Here is an 18087-nt window from a genome sequence, read left to right as displayed (position 1 = left end):
AGTTTATGGCCATTCAGTCTTGCAATCCAGCTTAATAATATTCACTTCTATCTTTGATATTCATATCTGACTGCACTAAAGCTTACCTTTCTTACATGATGACCAGAGTTCATACCATTGCTATGCTGAGCTATTTTCAACATCGTGAAGTAAAATATTAGGGAAAAAATGTAATTCCATCAAAACCCCACAACAAATAAGTCCAATATAAGTAATACAGAAAATACCAATGTAATTATAAGGCCCGTGGTGGGTGCTCAATGTCCAGTAATATGTGAGGCAAAAAGGAAGAGAAATGATGGACAAATCTAGAGCACTCAGGGAGTATATAACAATCAGTATAAAATATATGATAGCAGGGGAAACCACCAACTAAGGAAATAAAATAAAACATAACGTTTAATTAATATTATTGAAAATGTGACTAGTGCAGTGTTGGTTCATAACCACTTTCCTCTTGACACAACATGATCTGGCCCTGGCCCCCCTCCGACAGCAGCTGGCTACTTCACTATCACTTACCTTAGTCGTCGTCGTTGCAATGTCACCTCGGCCCCCCCCTGACTCCTCAGCAGACAGCAGGCGCAGCTCGGCTCCTTCACTGAAAATCACGTGTGGCCACTCTCTGTCTGCTGCAGCTGCCGCCTAAGCCTCTAATGCACAGTTGAAATTGTGCGCGCATGGAGTGTGGAGGCGGAGGCGGAGCCAGACAGAGCCAGGCAGCTGATCATTAATATGTGGACCGGATTCCGGATTTATACACACCGGCCGGTCCACATATTGCAAGGCATGCTGCCAATTACTTGTTACACCGGCTCCACGCTCCAGTCCAGTCTTTTCTTTCCTAAAATCCTACTTGTCAAGTTACCTTCTAGGCTAACCGGCTCCTGCTTGAGCTAATTTCTTTGACTTCATTCACACGAGTCACGTCTCCTCCACCACCGCACCGGGCTCCCCCCCACCCCCACCCCCCTCTGCAAAAAAATAAAAAAAATATTTAAGGCAATTTTTAAAAAAAATATATTAATACAAAAAATGTAATAGAAAAAAAAAAACTGCAGCATCAGTATGATGCATGGGGCCCCTTTAAGAAGCCGGGCCCTCGGGCCATGGCCGATTTGCCCGACTTGTCAGTCCGCCCCTGAATGCAATACTAGTGTTAAAGTCCGTGTAGACGGTCAAAAATGTGTCCAACTTACTAACCACTCCCTTATTTACCCACCTCTCCCTCCAAGAACCTTTGCCTACCATCTGATCCCCCCATCCACTCAGATCTCCTCTCTCTTATCCCCCCTCCCTCCTTCACCCTCCCTGCCACTTTCAACATCTAATTTTCTGCAGCACAGAGGTACCACCCACTCCCGTCTATATCTATCACCAATCCCTCTATCTCTACCACTATCCCTCTATTGCTGTGTCCATCTATCCCTATCCATCTATCCCTCTATCTCTATTCCTCTATCTGTATCCCTATCTCCCTATACCTATATCCATTTATCTCTATCCATCTATCACTATCCTTCTATCCCTATCTATATTTTTTTTATGCAGCGCAGTGGTCCCAGCCTCTCCAGCCCCTCCAGCGATGGGGCTCCCACCTGCCTCCCTCCTTACCCTCCCACGCCACCGATTGGCACCATCGCTGCACAATACAGAAAGGGACACAGATTGCAGAAATGCCTCAATATTGAGGCATAGTGCATTACCATTTTCTAAGCAACCGTTGCAGAGAGGGCCAGTGATGGTGCCGATCGTTGGTGGCATGCGAAGGATAGGAGGGAGGCAGGTGGGTGGCCCATCACTGGAGGTAGGAGGAAGAAGGCGGTAGGGTGTGTGAGAGGGGCAGGAGCGGGTGGGAACGCTTATACTACGGAAAAAGTTGGAAGCTGGAAGGAGGGAGATAATAGATTAGTAAAATAAACTGCGAGAGGGTAGAGTGGTAGGGGAATGAGGGTGGGCAAATACACTACAGATTTTATTTTATATATCTACTGTATATAAAAAAAATAAAAGCAAATAAATATTAGCTACTGGCAGACAGCTGAAAGTACATAACATGTAGGCTAAAAGGTAGAAGGGGGGGGGGGGTTAGAGAACTGTTTGGGGGGGGGGGGGGGTCTGAACAAAGGAGATCCCAGAGAAGCATTTACAACCATGTGTGCCATAATTGCATAAGCTGTTTGTAAATAATTTCTGTGAGAAACCTAAAGTTTGTGAAAAAGTGAAATTTATTTTTGTATTTTATGCATTTGGCGGTGAAATTAAATATACCAAGATGGTCCTAGATCAATACTTTGGGTTGTCTAGTACACTAAAGTAAAAATTAAACGTACAAGCTCCCTACAAGCTAATGAATTAACACCTTCACTGCTGGGCATAATACAAGTGTGGTGCGCAACAGCATTTAGCGGCCTTCTAATTACCAAAAAGCAATCCCAAAGCCATAAATGTCTGCTATTTCTGAACAAAGGGGATCCCAGAGAAGCATTTACAACCATTTGTGCCATAATTGCATAAGCTGTTTGTAAATAATTTCTGTGAGAAACCTAAAGTTTGTGAAAAAGTGAATTTTTTTTTTGTATTTTATGCATTTGGCGGTGAAATGAAATATACCAAGATGGGCCTAGATCAATACTTTGGGTTGTCTACTACACTACACTTAAGCTAAAATTAACTCTACAAGCTCCCTACATGCTCCCTAATTAACCCCTTCACTGCTGGGCATAAAACACGTGTGGTGCGCAGTGGCATTTAGCAGCCTTCTAATTACCAAAAAGCAACGCCAAAGCCATAAACCTGCTATTTCTGAACAAAGGGGATCCCAGAGAAGCATTTACAACCATTTATGCCATAATTGCATAAGTTGTTTGTAAATAATTTCTGTGAGAAAAATAAATTTTGTGAAAAAATAAACATTTTTTTTTTATTTGATCGCATTTGGCGGTGAAATGGTGGCATGAAATATACCAAAATGGGTCTAGATCAATACTTTGGGATGTCTTCTAAAAAAATATATACATGTCAAGGGATATTCAGGGATTCCTGACAGATATCAGGGTTCCAATGTAACTAGCGCTCATTTTGAAAAAAAGTGGTTTTGAAATAGCAAAGTGCTACTTGTATTTATTGCCCTATAACTTGCAAAAAAAGCAAAGAACATGTAAACATTGGGTATTTCTAAACTCAGGACAAAATTTAGAAACTATTTAGCATGGGTGTTTATTGGTGGTTGTAGATGTGTAACAGATTTTGGGGGTCAAAGTAAGGAAAAGTGTGTTTTTTTCATTTTTTCCTCATATTTTATATAAAAAATTATAGTAAATTATAAGATATGATGAAAATAATGGTATCTTTAGAAAGTCCATTTAGTGGCGAGAAAAACACTATATAATATGTGTGTGTACAGTAATGAGTATATAAACGGTATATAATATGTGTGGGTACAGTAAATGAGTAAGAGGAAAATTACAGCTAAACACAAACACTGCAGAAATGTAAATAGCCCTGGTCCTTAAAGGGACATGAAACCCAAATCTTTTCTTTCATGATTTAGAAAGAGCATGCAATTTTAAACAACGTTCTAATTTACTTGTATTATCTAATTTGCTTCACTTTCTTGGTATACTTTGCTGAAAAGCATATCTAGATAGGCTCAGTAGCTGCTGCACATTGATACCTCCTGTGATTGGCTCACCCATGTGCATTGCTATTTCTTCAACAAAGGATATCTAAAGAATGAAGCAAATTGGATAATAAAAGTAAATAGGAGTGTTGTTTAAAATTGTATTCTCTACTTGAATCCTGCAATAAAATTGTTGGGTTTATTGTCCCATTAAGGGTAAGAAAATGTAACAATGGTCTGGTCACTAAGGGGTTAATGTTCATTCACAGCGGATACCTTATAAATCACAATCTGCATAAAACACTGTGAATGAACATTAAGAAGAACAAGAAAGCTACAAAATGTTTCGTTTTCATAATCATTGTCACAGTCTATAGCTTGTTTGTTACATTAAAGTTGATTAAAAAAAAAAAAAAAAAAGCTTTGAGTGGAGGTCACATGTTTCCTGTCTAGAGTGGAGCTCCACTCTGCAGTTGGACCCTTCTCGATCTTTTGGAATGCCATCAAAAAATAAAGTAAAAAAAAGGAGTCACCTGCATTTTCGCAGCTCCCACATGGGATATTTTGTGATTGTCTTTAACGCTAGGTGGAGGCCTTGCTGCTTTAGGTGATTACATGACCAGTGGAGGTGGCCTTTGTCAGGAAAGAACACATCTGATTATACAGGAACTGTGTTCTCTGGTGGCTCCTACATTCTACATGAACTGTTTATACATATGTCTGAAATTCTAACCATAGCAAACATTGTAAACTTTTGCTTTACTGATTCACGTCATTAGGAAGTTCCATGCCATCCTAAGGGCGTGCCTAGCAGTGGAGTCCTCTGTGATCTGATCCAGGCCTTGAAATTACGTGATCACATGATTTCCTTTTTCAAGCAAATGTTTACATCTGGACTTTGTTTCAATGTTAAACATTTGCCCCTGGCATGAAGGGGTTAAATAAACTTGAAATATAACAGAGTTTGATACTGCACCATCACGTTATAAAAGCAACCTTGCTATGTGTAGCTACTGCACAAATAAAATACAACCCCTAGCTGGCCCAATGAACCACTTACAGGTCTCATCTGCTGCTGCACATGGTTTTACATTATACAAAAACTGATTTACTTTATGAAAATGCAGCGTTTTCTATTAGGGACATTTTGAAGAGTGTTTGAAACATAGCTCAGGATTTCTTTACAGAACAGAAAATACTGTTTTAGTATTTGAGTCTGTACTCGAGTCCTGGGGTTTATAAAAAAATGTGGTTTGGGGAGCGTGTCCAAGCCGCGGCCATGCTAAGTCGCAAATCTCTGTAGCTCTTCCTGAAATCTAATTAATCAACCAAATATCTCTTCCTAAAATACAACAATCTACACCAAAGCTTTGTATATATATTTAAGAGAAGATCCAGAGTTGATAGTGCCTATTTTTGTTGAGCTCTGATGAATAGAAGACTTGAATCGGACCATCTAAGTTTAAAAGCCATAGCCTACACCACCTCATCAACTCCCCCCCCCCCCCCCCCGGTTAAGAAACTAGCCGAGCAGAGCAGTTTTAATCTGCTGTACATAACATGTGAAGTCATTTTATCTGAACTATCATACCGACATTAATGTGCAATGGAGACTGCTGTCATAGATTTTCAGGAATCGATCTCTAATAAGATGGAGAGCCACTGCAGTTCCCTCGTGAGGCTCATAGCAGCAGAGCGGGCTGGTGACCTACCAATCTAGATGAAGCTATCTCAACTGAGTATCTTTTAGTGGACTCCGGATTTAACTCTATTGAGAATATTCACTTTGCCGGTACAGTGTCTGCGGTTGAGTCTGGGCTCCCGGGCGATGTGGCCGGTCACTAAGGGATCTCGGATTGACTTTGAACTGTAGCCTTGTGAATCAAGTCTACCGAATGCATTGCATGCGAGCGTCAACCACCAACTTGAGACAAAGACCTGCACACTCAGCAAAGCAAACATATAGGAGAGATTGACCCTCAATACACTAGCTCAGTGTTTTTCAACCAGTGTGCCGTGGCACACTAGTGTGCCATGAGAGATCCTCAGGTGTCTTATTTAAGACAACCAGACAAATATATAACTGAGTTCACAGCTTCTAGGCATGCTCCAGCAGATAATACCTATGCACTTTAGATAGATACAGCCATAGAAGGAAATGTGTGGGCAGAGTGAGAGCCTTACAATTCAGAAAGTAAAAAGAAAGGATGGATGGCAAGGGACTGCAGTATACATTTGCAGGTGAAGTAATTAAAGGGACAGTAAACCTTAAAAATAATGTTATATAATTCTGCACATAGTGCAGAATTATATAACATTACATTAGCCAAACTTTTTAAATCATAATATTCCCTTTTTATTTTGTAAAAATATCGCTGTTTTACAGACCCGCTCTCTGTACTCTGCTGAGCGGGTCTGTTGTTTTTACTGAGCGCATCGGGCCAGCTGTATAGTCACAGCCCGGCCCGACCGCGCCATTAGACACAGTGCAGCTCGCTCCCGCTGTCAGACAGAGCAGGAGCGAGCTGCACTGTCTAATGGCGCGGTCGGGCCAGGCTGTGACTATACAGCTGGCCCGATGCGCTCAGTAAAAACAACAGACCCGCTCAGCAGAGTACAGAGAGCGGGTCTGTAAAACAGCGGTATTTTTACAAAATAAAAAGGGAATATTATGATTTAAAAAGTTTGGCTAATGTAATGTTATATAATTCTGCACTATGTGCAGAATTATATAACATTATTTTTAAGGTTTACTGACCCTTTAAAGTACATATTATTATATTTTGTCTCTATCCCAAATTGTTTATGTCCCTTTAACATAATCAGCATGAAAATTGGTATTGTTTTATCATCCATGTAAACTACTTGTTTACTGTTGTAATTCCTAACGACCTCAATAAAAAATTATGAAATAAAAAAATAAATTAAAAAAATGTGGTTTGGCTGATTGAAGTGTGTGTAGTTCTGGGCCTCTGACTCACGTGCAGCAGCAGCATGAGTCCTATGTATGAGGCGCATTAGGCTGCTAGGCTGTTTTCATATGTGCAGTAGCTATTCCGAGCAAATACTCCTTTATGTTTGGGCTATGGAACACTCTTATATTTCCAATTTATTGAAGGCAAATATTTACAAAGTTTGCTTTGGTTATACTTTTAACACAAACGTTTAAACAATACAATGCAAAATGTAGGACGTTGGAAGTAACCCCGCCAAACTAGAACAAAGTCCGACCATGTGTCCCGACAGAGACCGCCCCCACTGGGCGTTAACCAATCACGAAATATCCAATGTGGGATCTACGAAAGTGTGAGACGCCTCCTTCCCTTTTGTTTCAAACAAACCCTTCCTGTGTCGTCACTTGAAGGGCAGTTCTTCAGATTAGTACTTCAGACATTTTGAGTAGAAGCTGTGGCCATTTTGCGACGCGTCCGAGAGATAGACTTGCTGAGTTGCTGTCTCGTGGTCGAGGAAAAAAGAAAGCAATACACCGTGACTTTTGGTTTCACCATATCGGTGGTGTTTTAAATAGTACCAGATCCGTTGATTCGCCTGTGGTAAATATAATTATTTTCATTTTGTTTTTATTATTGCTGCGCCATTTCCTTTGTTGCTCTCTTACGTAATTAGGCAAGTGGAGCGCGGGAAGAACCATGAAGAAGCGGTAAAGTGTTAAGAACGCTGGGCTGAGGCATTGATCTTATATTATGCAGGCGCCAGGCATTGCAATTTTTGACTTAATGCGGAGTAGTGTCGGTGGTTCGTAAATATTGGCAAGTCTGGTAGTAACGCGTAAGCTTGGGTACACAAGGCTGTGGAAGTGGATTGGATACGGCTATTTAGTGACAACAGAGTGGCATTGTGTGTTAAAAGGTCTCCGAGAAAATACTTTTCAGTTAAAGTTTTTTTTGTTTTGGGCTCCAATGTGGGCAGTTACTTGGAACACGGAATCTGAGGTAACGCGCTTTTTGTCTATGTATCCATTTAGCCGAGTCCTCTTGATAGGATGCAGGCGGCAGATGGTTAAATGGCAGAAGTCGTTTTATATCTGCGTATACCGAGCATTGTTGTTTTTATCCGCACGGGCGCTTGTTCTCTTTTGTGTAGTTGGTAGCATTATAAATAGAACATAGAACTCCAACAATCTATCATAAGAGTTTAGCTGGAGCATTTGCCAGAGGAAAAAACGATGGGGTGAAAATGTCGCCTTACTCCAACAATCTATCATAAGAGTTTAGCTGGAGCATTTGCCAGAGGAAAAAACGATGGGGTTAAAATGGCGCCTGACTCCAACAATCTATCATAAGAGTTTAGCTGGAGCATTTGCCAGAGGAAAAAACGATGGGGTTAAAATGGCGCCTTACTCCAACAATCTATCATAAGAGTTTAGCTGGAGCATTTGCCAGAGGAAAAACGATGGGGTTAAAATGGCGCCTTAAAGTATGGCTACCATGCGTCACTTATGTTTTTAGAAACTAATTGAATGTTAATGATATTTAACCGTATTTTCTGTTAACACTTTAAAAGATAAAAACAAAAGCTGGAGTTATGGTTAACAAAATGTGTATTTTTGTTGTCTGTGATAGTAATTTCATTTTCTTGGTCATAGCCAGTTTTATCATTGCAAATTAATATTTTCACGGTGTTATGTTGCCTTTCCTTTTTGGTTCCCCTTTTATTGAAGGGACAGTAATGGCAATATTCCTGATTTAGACTATTACATGAAATATTGCGATTTTGTTAAAAAAAGCATAATTAACAAAGTGCATAATAAGAAAATGTGATCATTTCAAATGAGATGTATTTTTTTTTTTCTGTCGGATTTATTTCCCCCATTTTCTATCAACCTATATAGTGATCAGACTAGCATATTGTATACCCTGAGCCCCTGTGCACGTGCTCTGTAGGAACCTGTTGCCCCAAATTGTGTGCAACTGCATATAAAAAGACTGCAAAATCTGATAATGGAGATAATTTGGTGTCTTAAAACTGCATGCTCTTTATGATTCGAGTGCCCATTCAACAGTTTGAATAGACTTGTTCCCTTTGCGGTTTGCACTGCAGACTGGATAAGCTGTGTGCTATGACACTCCCTGGTCCGCCCCTCTGGTGGAGATGTGATCAGTGCTGCTTGCTACAGGGAAGGACTTGAGCTTTTGTGCAACGTGTTGAGGAAGCCATGTTGGACCTTTTGTTAATAGTTTTTATAGTCTCATGCAATTTAGATATAGCATAGCCTCATGTCTCAACAGCCCTAGTTTACACCATTCTTTTGCACATGCTCAATAGGAGGTGAGCCTTATAAAGTGTGGATATAAATACTGCAATTTGATAATGGAAGTAGATTGAAAAGTCTCTTTAAAGGGGCATGAAACTCAGTTTTTTCTTTCGCGATAATAGAGCATGCAATTTTAAAAAGCTTTCTAATTTACTTCTATTTATTTTGCTAAAAAGCATATCTAGATAGGCTCAAGTAGCTGCTGATTGGTGGCTGTGCAGATGCATCGCCCGATTGGCTCACCCATGTGCATTGCTATCGTTTTGTTCAACAAAGGATATCTAAATAAAGAAGCACATTAGATAATAGAAGTAAATTAGAATGTTTAAAATAAAATTGTATTTTGTACCTTAATCATGAAAAAACTTTGGGTTTAGTGTCCCTTTAAAGTGCATGCTCTTATCTCTGGTTTTCAAACCTGTCTTCAGCCCTTCCTAACGGGACATATTTTGAGGATATCTAAACTAGAGCACAGGTGAAATCAGTTGATTAGTAACATGGTTATTTTACTTGATCTCACCCAAGGTAATCCTAGAACTCTGGCATGTTGGGGAGGCCTGAGCACAGGTTTGAAAACCAGTGCTGTCTGAATGAGTTTCAAGTTTACTTTAAAGGGACACCAAACTATTACGCATATGGAAATGTAACAATTAAACCTAAGACCATTTTTTTTTCTTGAAGTAACACCTTTACTAGCCATTCCCCTGCTTTGCATAACCAACTTTGTTATATTAATGTACTTAAATCTCTAAGCCCCTGCAGGCCACCCCTTTATATCTGCTTTTGTTTTAATCTTAAAAGGGACACTGCACCCATTTTTTTCATAATTCAGATAGAGCATGCAACTTTCTAATTTACTCCTATTTTTTTTTCTGTTTGTACTCTTGCTATCTTTTTTTTTGTAAATCTTAGCAGCCAGCCCATTTTAGGTTCAGCACCATGGATAATGCTTGCTTATTGGAGGCTGACATTTACCCATCAATAAGCAAGCATAACCCAGGTTCTAAATTTAAAATGGGCCGGCTTCTATGCATCATATTCCTGCTTTTTAAATAAAGATAGCAAGAGAACAAAGGAATTGATAACAGGAGTAAATTAGAAAGTTGCTTAAAATTGCATGTTCTATCTGAATCATGAGAAAAAAATTGATTTCAGTGTCCCTTTAAACTACAGCTAGTTCGTGTGCCACAGAAAAAATGTGCTCACGCCCGTGGAGGTTAAGTGTTTGTTATGCACTACTGGGGGAAATTGTTTTTTTTTTTTTTTAAAAAAAAGGTAATTATGTTTTTAAACAACCATTTAAAGGGACAGTCAAGTCCAAAAAAAACTTTCATTTTTCAAATAGGGCATGTAATTTTAAACAACTTTCATAATGATCGTCAGTCTGCCGTGGCACACCTGAGGATCTCTCACGACACACTGGTTTACATGAACTAGCTCTCCTCTGATGTGAAAAGCAAATAAAAAGTATGTGATTAGAGATGGCCTTCAATGGCTTAGAAATTATCAAATGAGCCTTCCTAGGTTTAGCTTGCAACTAAGAATACCAAGAGAACAAAGCAAAATTGGTGATACAAGTAAATTGTTTAGTTGTTTAAAATTACATGCCCTATTTGAAACATGGAAGTTTGTTATTTTGGACTTGACTGTCCCTTTAAATTTAAATGGACTAAAATACAGTTTCAACAGAAGTTTAAAGTAGTATTCTCAACAAGGTAGTGCAGTGTATGAACTTCTTAGTAGAAACTATGATCCTCCAAATCCTTATCAGAAATCGTTGACCCCCATATCTCCTTCCCATGCTTTTACTTGCCAGGGTTTACCCTCACTGTAATATAGCAGGATATATTATAATGCACCGCCAGTGATTTTATTAATCTACTACCTACCTTCCATCTCTTATAAGTTCATGCACTGCCTATGTTGATCCATCTGGAACCCAAAATATATAAGAAAACTAAGCAATCTAGTACTAGTTCAGCCATGACTGATTCGCTGAGACAAACTCACTAATCTGCTACAGTGTCTTCAACATTATTCACACCCCAGGCACTCTGCTTCAGGTCTGTTCTCCACTAATACATTGTTATGAAAGCTTAATTTGAAATGTAAGTGTATTGTAATTTCTTAGCTTATTTGCTAAAAATGCTTCACATATTTTGTGGCAACTTATTTTGCACATGTGCTGTTTATTTAGGATGTGTGCATTATATTGTCCATGTTTTGAAATCGGAGGTTCCTGCAGCCAAAGGATTTGAGATGGCTTTGACTAAGCGGATTCTATGAAATATAAAATTTATTTTTTATATACATTTGCCATAATGCACGGCTCAACAAACCCAGGAGCTTTAGAGCCACTGGCTCTTAAAATTTTACCCCTGGCAACTAACCTTTTGGGTTATTCTCCATATCTATACAAATACCACTGTGGCGCCTAAATTTTAAAGTTTTGTCCACCCTGCCATAGTGTGACTTTTTGTTGTTGTTGTTGCTATCATTATGTGTAATTTTATAAACTAATGCCGTCCCATGTTTTTCAAAGGGTGCAGCTTATAAGGTTTTTATTTTTGAAGACAGCAAGATATATCTCCTTATAATTTCACATAACTCCTAATTATGCTTGAATTGGCCTTGTATTCTGTTTTTATGCTTTTGTATTTTTCATTAAAAAAACCCTGCTTTTGTGTACTTCTCATTGACAGGTGGCAGTTCTAATAAAGCCAAGAATGGCAGTAGTCATCCGCCTCCAGGGGCTTCCTAATCTTGCTGGCTCTGTTGATATTCGAAATTTCTTCAGTGGACTGAATATTCCAGATGGAGGTGTTCATATCATTGGTGGAAAACTTGGTGAAGCTTTCATTATATTTGCAACAGATGAAGATGCTCGTCGAGCAATGAGCCGTACTGGAGGATTTATAAAGAAATCACATGTTCAACTTTTTCTCAGCAGTATGGCAGAACTGCAAGGTACTTTAGATATGAATCGTAAAGGAGGCAGACATTTTGAGTCTGGAGCAGCAGATGTGTCCAAGCTATTGGCAGTGATTAAGAAAGGGATACATCAAAATAAGTTTGATGATCGGAACCTGGTTGATGACTTTGATAGAGTAAGACATAATGAATCTACACCAAAATCTAATTACTATGGCAGGGAAGAAACATCCTCTTTCAAAGAGGAAGATAGTGTTTATCTATTTTTATATGGTCTTCCATACAGTGTATCAGTTGATGAGATAAAAAACTTTTTTCATGGCCTTGCTGTTATAGATGTTCATTTAGTAAAGCGTCCAAATGGTCTCTTTAGTGGAAATGGTTATGTTAAGTTTGGTAGTGTTCAGGATGCAAATGCAGGGTTGCAGCTTAATAATGAATACATTGGACATAGGTTTATTTCTATTAAGAAGTGCACTGAAGAAGAATGGATCAATGCTGGTGGCAAAGTTCAGCAAGTACGTGAATCTGTTCACAAAGGTCGAGAAAATCCTTTTAAATCTCCAAATGATGGCTTTTCCAAAATTCGATCTCACTCCAGATCTCCTCCAAGGAAATTAAGAGCACGATCCCGTTCACCACAAAATCAACAGTTTTATATACATCTGAAGAACTTGCCATATGGGGTGGAAAAGAAAGAAATTAAGTATTTCTTTGGAGAACCAGATATGCCTGAGACACACATCAAATTTTTACTTGACAAGCGCAACAACAGGTCAAGAGAAGGCTTTGTTATGCTACAAAATGAGAGACAATACCAGAAGTGTCTTGATTTAAACAAAAATATGTTAAGTGGTCGGCCAATTTTCATATTGCCCATTTCTAGAAAAGCAGTGGTGGAGTTGATTGAATCCTATGAAAGGCAAACACCACCCAAAAGGGATAATTCACAAGAGAGAAATATTTCTGCCATGAATTTCAGAGATTCTCCAGTAAGAAAATGTATATATGTACGAAATTTTCCCTTTGATATAAGTAAACGGGAAGTTCAGGCCTTCTTTGGTGCATATTCTGTGTCTGAAGAAGATATTGCATTGCTTTATGATGGTAAAGGATTAGGTCTGGGAGAAGCTCTGATAACATTTCCATCTGAACAAAAGGCTCTCTTGGCTGAAAGCTTGAATCGTCAGAAATACTTGGGAACTGAAGTCTTATTGACACGCATCTCTGATGAACAAAAAAAAGAATTTGGTTCAAGTGCATCTAGGAATTCACCTACTTACAGAAAAGCTTATATGGAAAGTTCATATGGTTCTTCCAAGCATTCACTTGGTTTCCCTGATGTCGTTAGACCAAGTTCTCGAGATTTTGGGAATCCCATGGATGATTTTAGAGCTCCTTTCCCTAATGATTTTGGTGAAGGTTTTGGAGTATTTAATATGAGACGCCAAAATGTGGTAGATTTAAATGAAGCAGGACCATTTGCTAACCAGAATTTAAGTGGAAGACCAAGGAATGTAACAAAAGTGCAGATTAAGAATATGCCATACACTTCCACAGTTGAAGAAGTTCTAGATTTTTTCTATGGTTATAATGTGAATCCTGGGTCTGTTAGAATAACACTTACAAAAGAAGGGAAAGCCACAGGAAGAGCTACAGTTTCCTTTGAAACATATGAAGAAGCATTGGCTGCTGTCAATGAACTCAATGAGCGACCTATTGGAGAACGTAAAATTATTTTAAGCTTGATTCGCAAAAAAATTCCAAAAGTGTAGATTTGAAGCACATTTTGGTGTGACAGCTGAGAATTATTTCAATGTTTTTTGTGAATTGTTCTAAAAAATTTTTTTTCATTTGTTAGATCATACCCTAGTGCTGTATCTTTGCACAATTAATCAGAAAATGACTCTGAAAGATGTTGGGAATTATGTTCTGTGCATTCCTTATTTTGCTTTTATTAACATTGTTTAAATGCAGAAGTTCTTTTACTTTCAATACCTTTTCTGGTGGTGATAAATTCTGGATTAAAATGAATACTTTGTATAATGTCTTCAGTTTTCATTAGTAAAGTATGACAACAAATTTTGTTTGATTTATTTTAGCCATCAAAAGTCCTCTTTAGTTAATATCTATACTGATGCAAAGCTAGATATTTCTTTTTTTTTTTATTACACCTAAAGTATTTTCCCTGTCAAGTGGCTTTTTTTTGCCCAACAGTTTACACATTTACTTTACTATGCACTCATTTAATGGATAACTGGAGTGGAAAAAAGTCCCATTGTTTTTATTGTAAGCTTTCCCGGTGTTCATTAAATCTTAATTTCTAATTTCACTGAAAGATTTTTGTTTGTGCCAAAGGACTTAATAAAAGCATGTTTGTCCCCTTTGATCACTCATTCCAGTATTGTGTTGACTGGTTAAATCACCCTTCATCATTTTAGTCCTTCCAGAGGTTGTTATAATTTTAATTCATTTTTCTAAACACGCTGGATTTATTGCTGTAAACTTTAATCATTTGCTGATTACATGAGTTAATCGGCTATACACTGACCAAAATACTTTATGGAGGACATTTCATTGCAATGCTTACACGTTTTCAGGTTTTTTTTATTTATTTTTTTGTGGCTTTGTTTTGGATTTGACTTTACTTGGACATTAAACCTAAATCTCTCCCTTTTCAGAGCGCTACATATCTCTAAAATTGTACTTTAGTGTTTTATTACATTAAATGTCTGATATAGCGCCACATTTATTTTAACCAGCTTATTTACTGCTAGTATGTTCCATTTAGAAATAAAATGGATAACCCAGGCTTCACATGCAACATTTTTGTATCTGCCAAAAAGAAAAACCACCATGTCTTTAAAAGTGCAGAAGAGAACAAATGTGAGCACACATGGCTTGAGTGGTTGTGCGTTTTTTACCTGGTCGACTTAAGTTTGGTTTGTTCAGTATCTTTTTTTTTTTTTTTTTTAATAGGCAACTATTGGTGCATTTTTAACTTCTATTGACTATAGAGAATGAGTCTCACTTTCTGTGAGCAAAGATTAAAGCTTTATAGTAGTACCTTTTTTTTTTAAGTATTTTCATTTTTGAGGTTATTAGAAAGAATTTGCAAGGATCTGAGGCCTTAGAAAATAACAATTTGCTACTAGCAATCTTACTTCTATTTAGTCAAGATTGTCTTCCTCAAATTAATAGTGGAGGTTTAAAATGTGTTACTACATTTTTCCAACCATTATTTTTCTGCTTATTGCTGTATGAGATGATTACTTAAACACAAACTACACAATAAGAACAATGTATCAGAGGAATTGCTCCCGTCTAAGGATGTCTATTTTCTAGATAAAGGTCTCTCCAGTATTCATTACTGTAGGTAAAAGATAATAAACCTGTTTATTATATTGTAAAGGCTTTTAACAACCTTTTCCAACAACTCAAACTTTTTCAGGAAGAAAATTGTTTTGAGTAATCAAATGATTGTATCTGAAAAGTTAATCATTTTTAAATTAGCTAATAATTAAAATCGTTCTGCTCTATTAAGATTGACAGGACATTCCTTGTGTGCTCATTCAATCACTGCTTGTATTATGCCCTATGATCTTTTCTGCCTTGCAGCATACATTCCAAGTTTGTGTTTTTATATATATATGCCCCATGGAGCTGATGCTCCTGGTGCCAATCCATTTCCTTTCTAAATTTCTGGTACATTCACACATTATCTATGCAATATAAAATGCAAGGCCTTCCCGAGCATTTATAAAGCACCAGAGGTAACAGTGGATATATGGAAAGTAAATGACATGGTACCAGCCATGTTTTAAAGGTCACTGGTCTTACAGTTTGGAAGTGGTGAAACGTGATGTAAAGGAGTTAAGTATTGGTGTATTGGATTGCAATAAGGTAATTGGGGGGAGAGTGTCTTGGACTCTACCGACTTAGTGGATGTGAACTCAAATTTTGCACCTATCTTGTGAAGGGGGAACAGGATTGAAGTGGGAAACCAAAACAGGAGAATGAAAGGACTCTAGGCAAAACCTTATTCCTATTTCAAATACAATGCCGACTTAACCTAACTACATCTGTAAAAGCAGGTAAGGTTTTTTTTTCTTCCACCCCCATTGCACCCAACGTGTCACAACAAGCCCCTTTTTAAAAAAAAAAAAAAAAAAAAAAAAGTATGTGCTTTAATGTTGGATTAAGGAAGACACTGAAATTAAACTACTTTTAAATACAGGTACAAAAACCTTGATCCAAATTGCTTGGGACTGGAAATAGTTGGGTTTTAAAATAATTTGGATTTTAGAATAGAGAGAGTTGTCATACAGCTTAAATGTGTAACCTAAGTGTAGTTTTATATCTTTTTAAATACTTTGTATGTATTGTACTAACAGAAAGATACTACACTATTGTAATCAGATATTTTAAACAAATATAGATTATGGTTTTTATTTTAGGATACATAAAAAAATAGAGCTAAGACACAGGCAGAAAAGAGTTTCTGACTGGGAAAATTGATATTTATAAATGCATTTAATTTATTTTAAATATTAAAGGGAGATGAAACACAATTACTTCCGTTATCAAATGTACTTTTGTTCTTTGTTGAAAAGCTATCTAGATAGGTAGCATGCACATGTCAGAAGCACTACATGACAGGAAAATAGTCCTGCCATACATATAGTTTTCTTGCTGATGTATTTTATTGCAAAACTGCTGCCATATAGTTGTTAAACACATACTCACTACATCCCTGCTTTTCAGCAAAGGATAACACATTTTTTATTATAGGAGTAAATTAGAAAGCTTTTAAAAATAGAATGTTCTATCGGAATAAAAAAATAAATATTTTGGGGTTTGTCGTGAGTCTGGATTGCAGAATAATTCTGGACTGGGGGGATTTGTACCTGTATATCTTTGTAGTGACATGTAGAACACAGCCATAATCAAAACTGCAATTGAAGTATTTATCTGGCTAAGTAAACTAGAAATATTTATTTCATAAGATGCTGAGAAGTCCACAAGACCTAACATTTGGTATTACACTCCAGTCCACTAGGAGGTAAAACCAACTTGACTTACCAGAGCTTTTATTCCTCCCACTCTCCCAAAATCCTCCACTCTAAACTTTTTCCTCCAAGATGGAGTGAGCGGAAATCTTGAGTACTAATCTACACGCTATTGCTGGGGGAGTTCTCTAAATAAGCTGAGACCAAATTTCTCCCTCGGTGTCTCCTGGTTAGAGGGGATAACAGGAGTTCATCCATGTAGTGAAAAATCTACCAGTGTTGAAATGCAGATCTATTTGCCAGTCACCTGGTGTGCTTGCCCTGCTTTGTATGGGCCAATCTGCTGACAGGTTAGTACTTAACACCTTCAAGACCCACTGGCTATTAGCATAAACATTTACATATGATTCACATAGCTGGAGAACATTTACACACACACCTTACATAACGTATGTGTGCAACTTTTGGGTGTTTTGTCAAAAAAAATGTACCCAGGGGAAATTCAAGCTACTTCTGCTTTCAATATTAACATAGTAGATAAGGTTGAAAAAAGACAAGTCAATTGAGTTCAATCTATACAATTTTTAATTTTTTTTTTTTACAATAAAAACTCCAGTTTAAATTAATCTAATTAAAACTTAACCCATTTAACACAATCACGTCCCTGAATCTGTTTCTAGCCAGAAATGTATCTAAAACATATATAAATGTGACTATTGTATTGGCATTCACTACCTCAAGTAATGAATTCCACAATTTGATTGCTTTTTACAGTGAAAAAAAACATGTTGCTGGAGATTAAAGTTTTTTTTCAAATTTTCTTGTAATAAACAAAGCTTCCACCATCTCTATAAATGGGCCTTGAATATGTTTATATAAAGTAATCGTTGCCTCAAGTGCCTTTTTTTTTTCTCTAGCGAAAACACCCAGTTTGGCTAACCTCTTCTCATAATAAAAAAAATATGAAGCAAAGTTCTGCTAGGGGGCACTTGATAATGAATAAACAGGTAAAACAAGTGATAATGGATTATCCCAACTAATGTCTCACAACAATATGTATAACTATAAAAATCACACACTTTCAAAATAACTTGTGCCCAGACAATATAAAATACACGAGTGTGGGTGGTAAACTAATCTCAGGAATATTAGTCCCACAATATCCACATAGGATATATCCAAAAGTCAATCAGAAAATCTGTTCCATAATGGACTCTCTTCTTTTTCTTATTAGGCTATGCACAGGATCA

The 18087-nt window shown here is 37.5% G+C and overlaps 1 protein-coding gene across 1 annotated transcript; it reads left to right on the top strand.

Annotated features, from left to right (window-relative positions):
- The first annotated feature begins 7025 nt into the window (after positions 1–7025).
- LOC128661046 (RNA-binding protein 12B-A) lies at positions 7026–14217 on the top strand. Its single transcript, XM_053715197.1, has 2 exons — positions 7026–7176; positions 11600–14217. Exon 2 carries the CDS (start codon positions 11624–11626, stop codon positions 13601–13603), a length of 1980 nt encoding a protein of 659 aa, XP_053571172.1. The 5' UTR covers positions 7026–7176; positions 11600–11623; the 3' UTR covers positions 13604–14217.
- Positions 14218–18087: the final 3870 nt, after the last annotated feature.

Source organism: Bombina bombina, chromosome 5 (genome assembly GCF_027579735.1).
Source record: "Bombina bombina isolate aBomBom1 chromosome 5, aBomBom1.pri, whole genome shotgun sequence".
NCBI classification, from domain to species: domain Eukaryota; kingdom Metazoa; phylum Chordata; class Amphibia; order Anura; family Bombinatoridae; genus Bombina; species Bombina bombina.
This window is presented reverse-complemented; position numbering and strand designations above follow the sequence as displayed.

Excerpts from the sequence above, each read along its gene's own strand:
- LOC128661046 (XM_053715197.1), top strand. The coding sequence starts at position 11,624 with ATGGCAGTAGTCATCCGCCTCCAGGGGCTTCCTAATCTTGCTGGCTCT.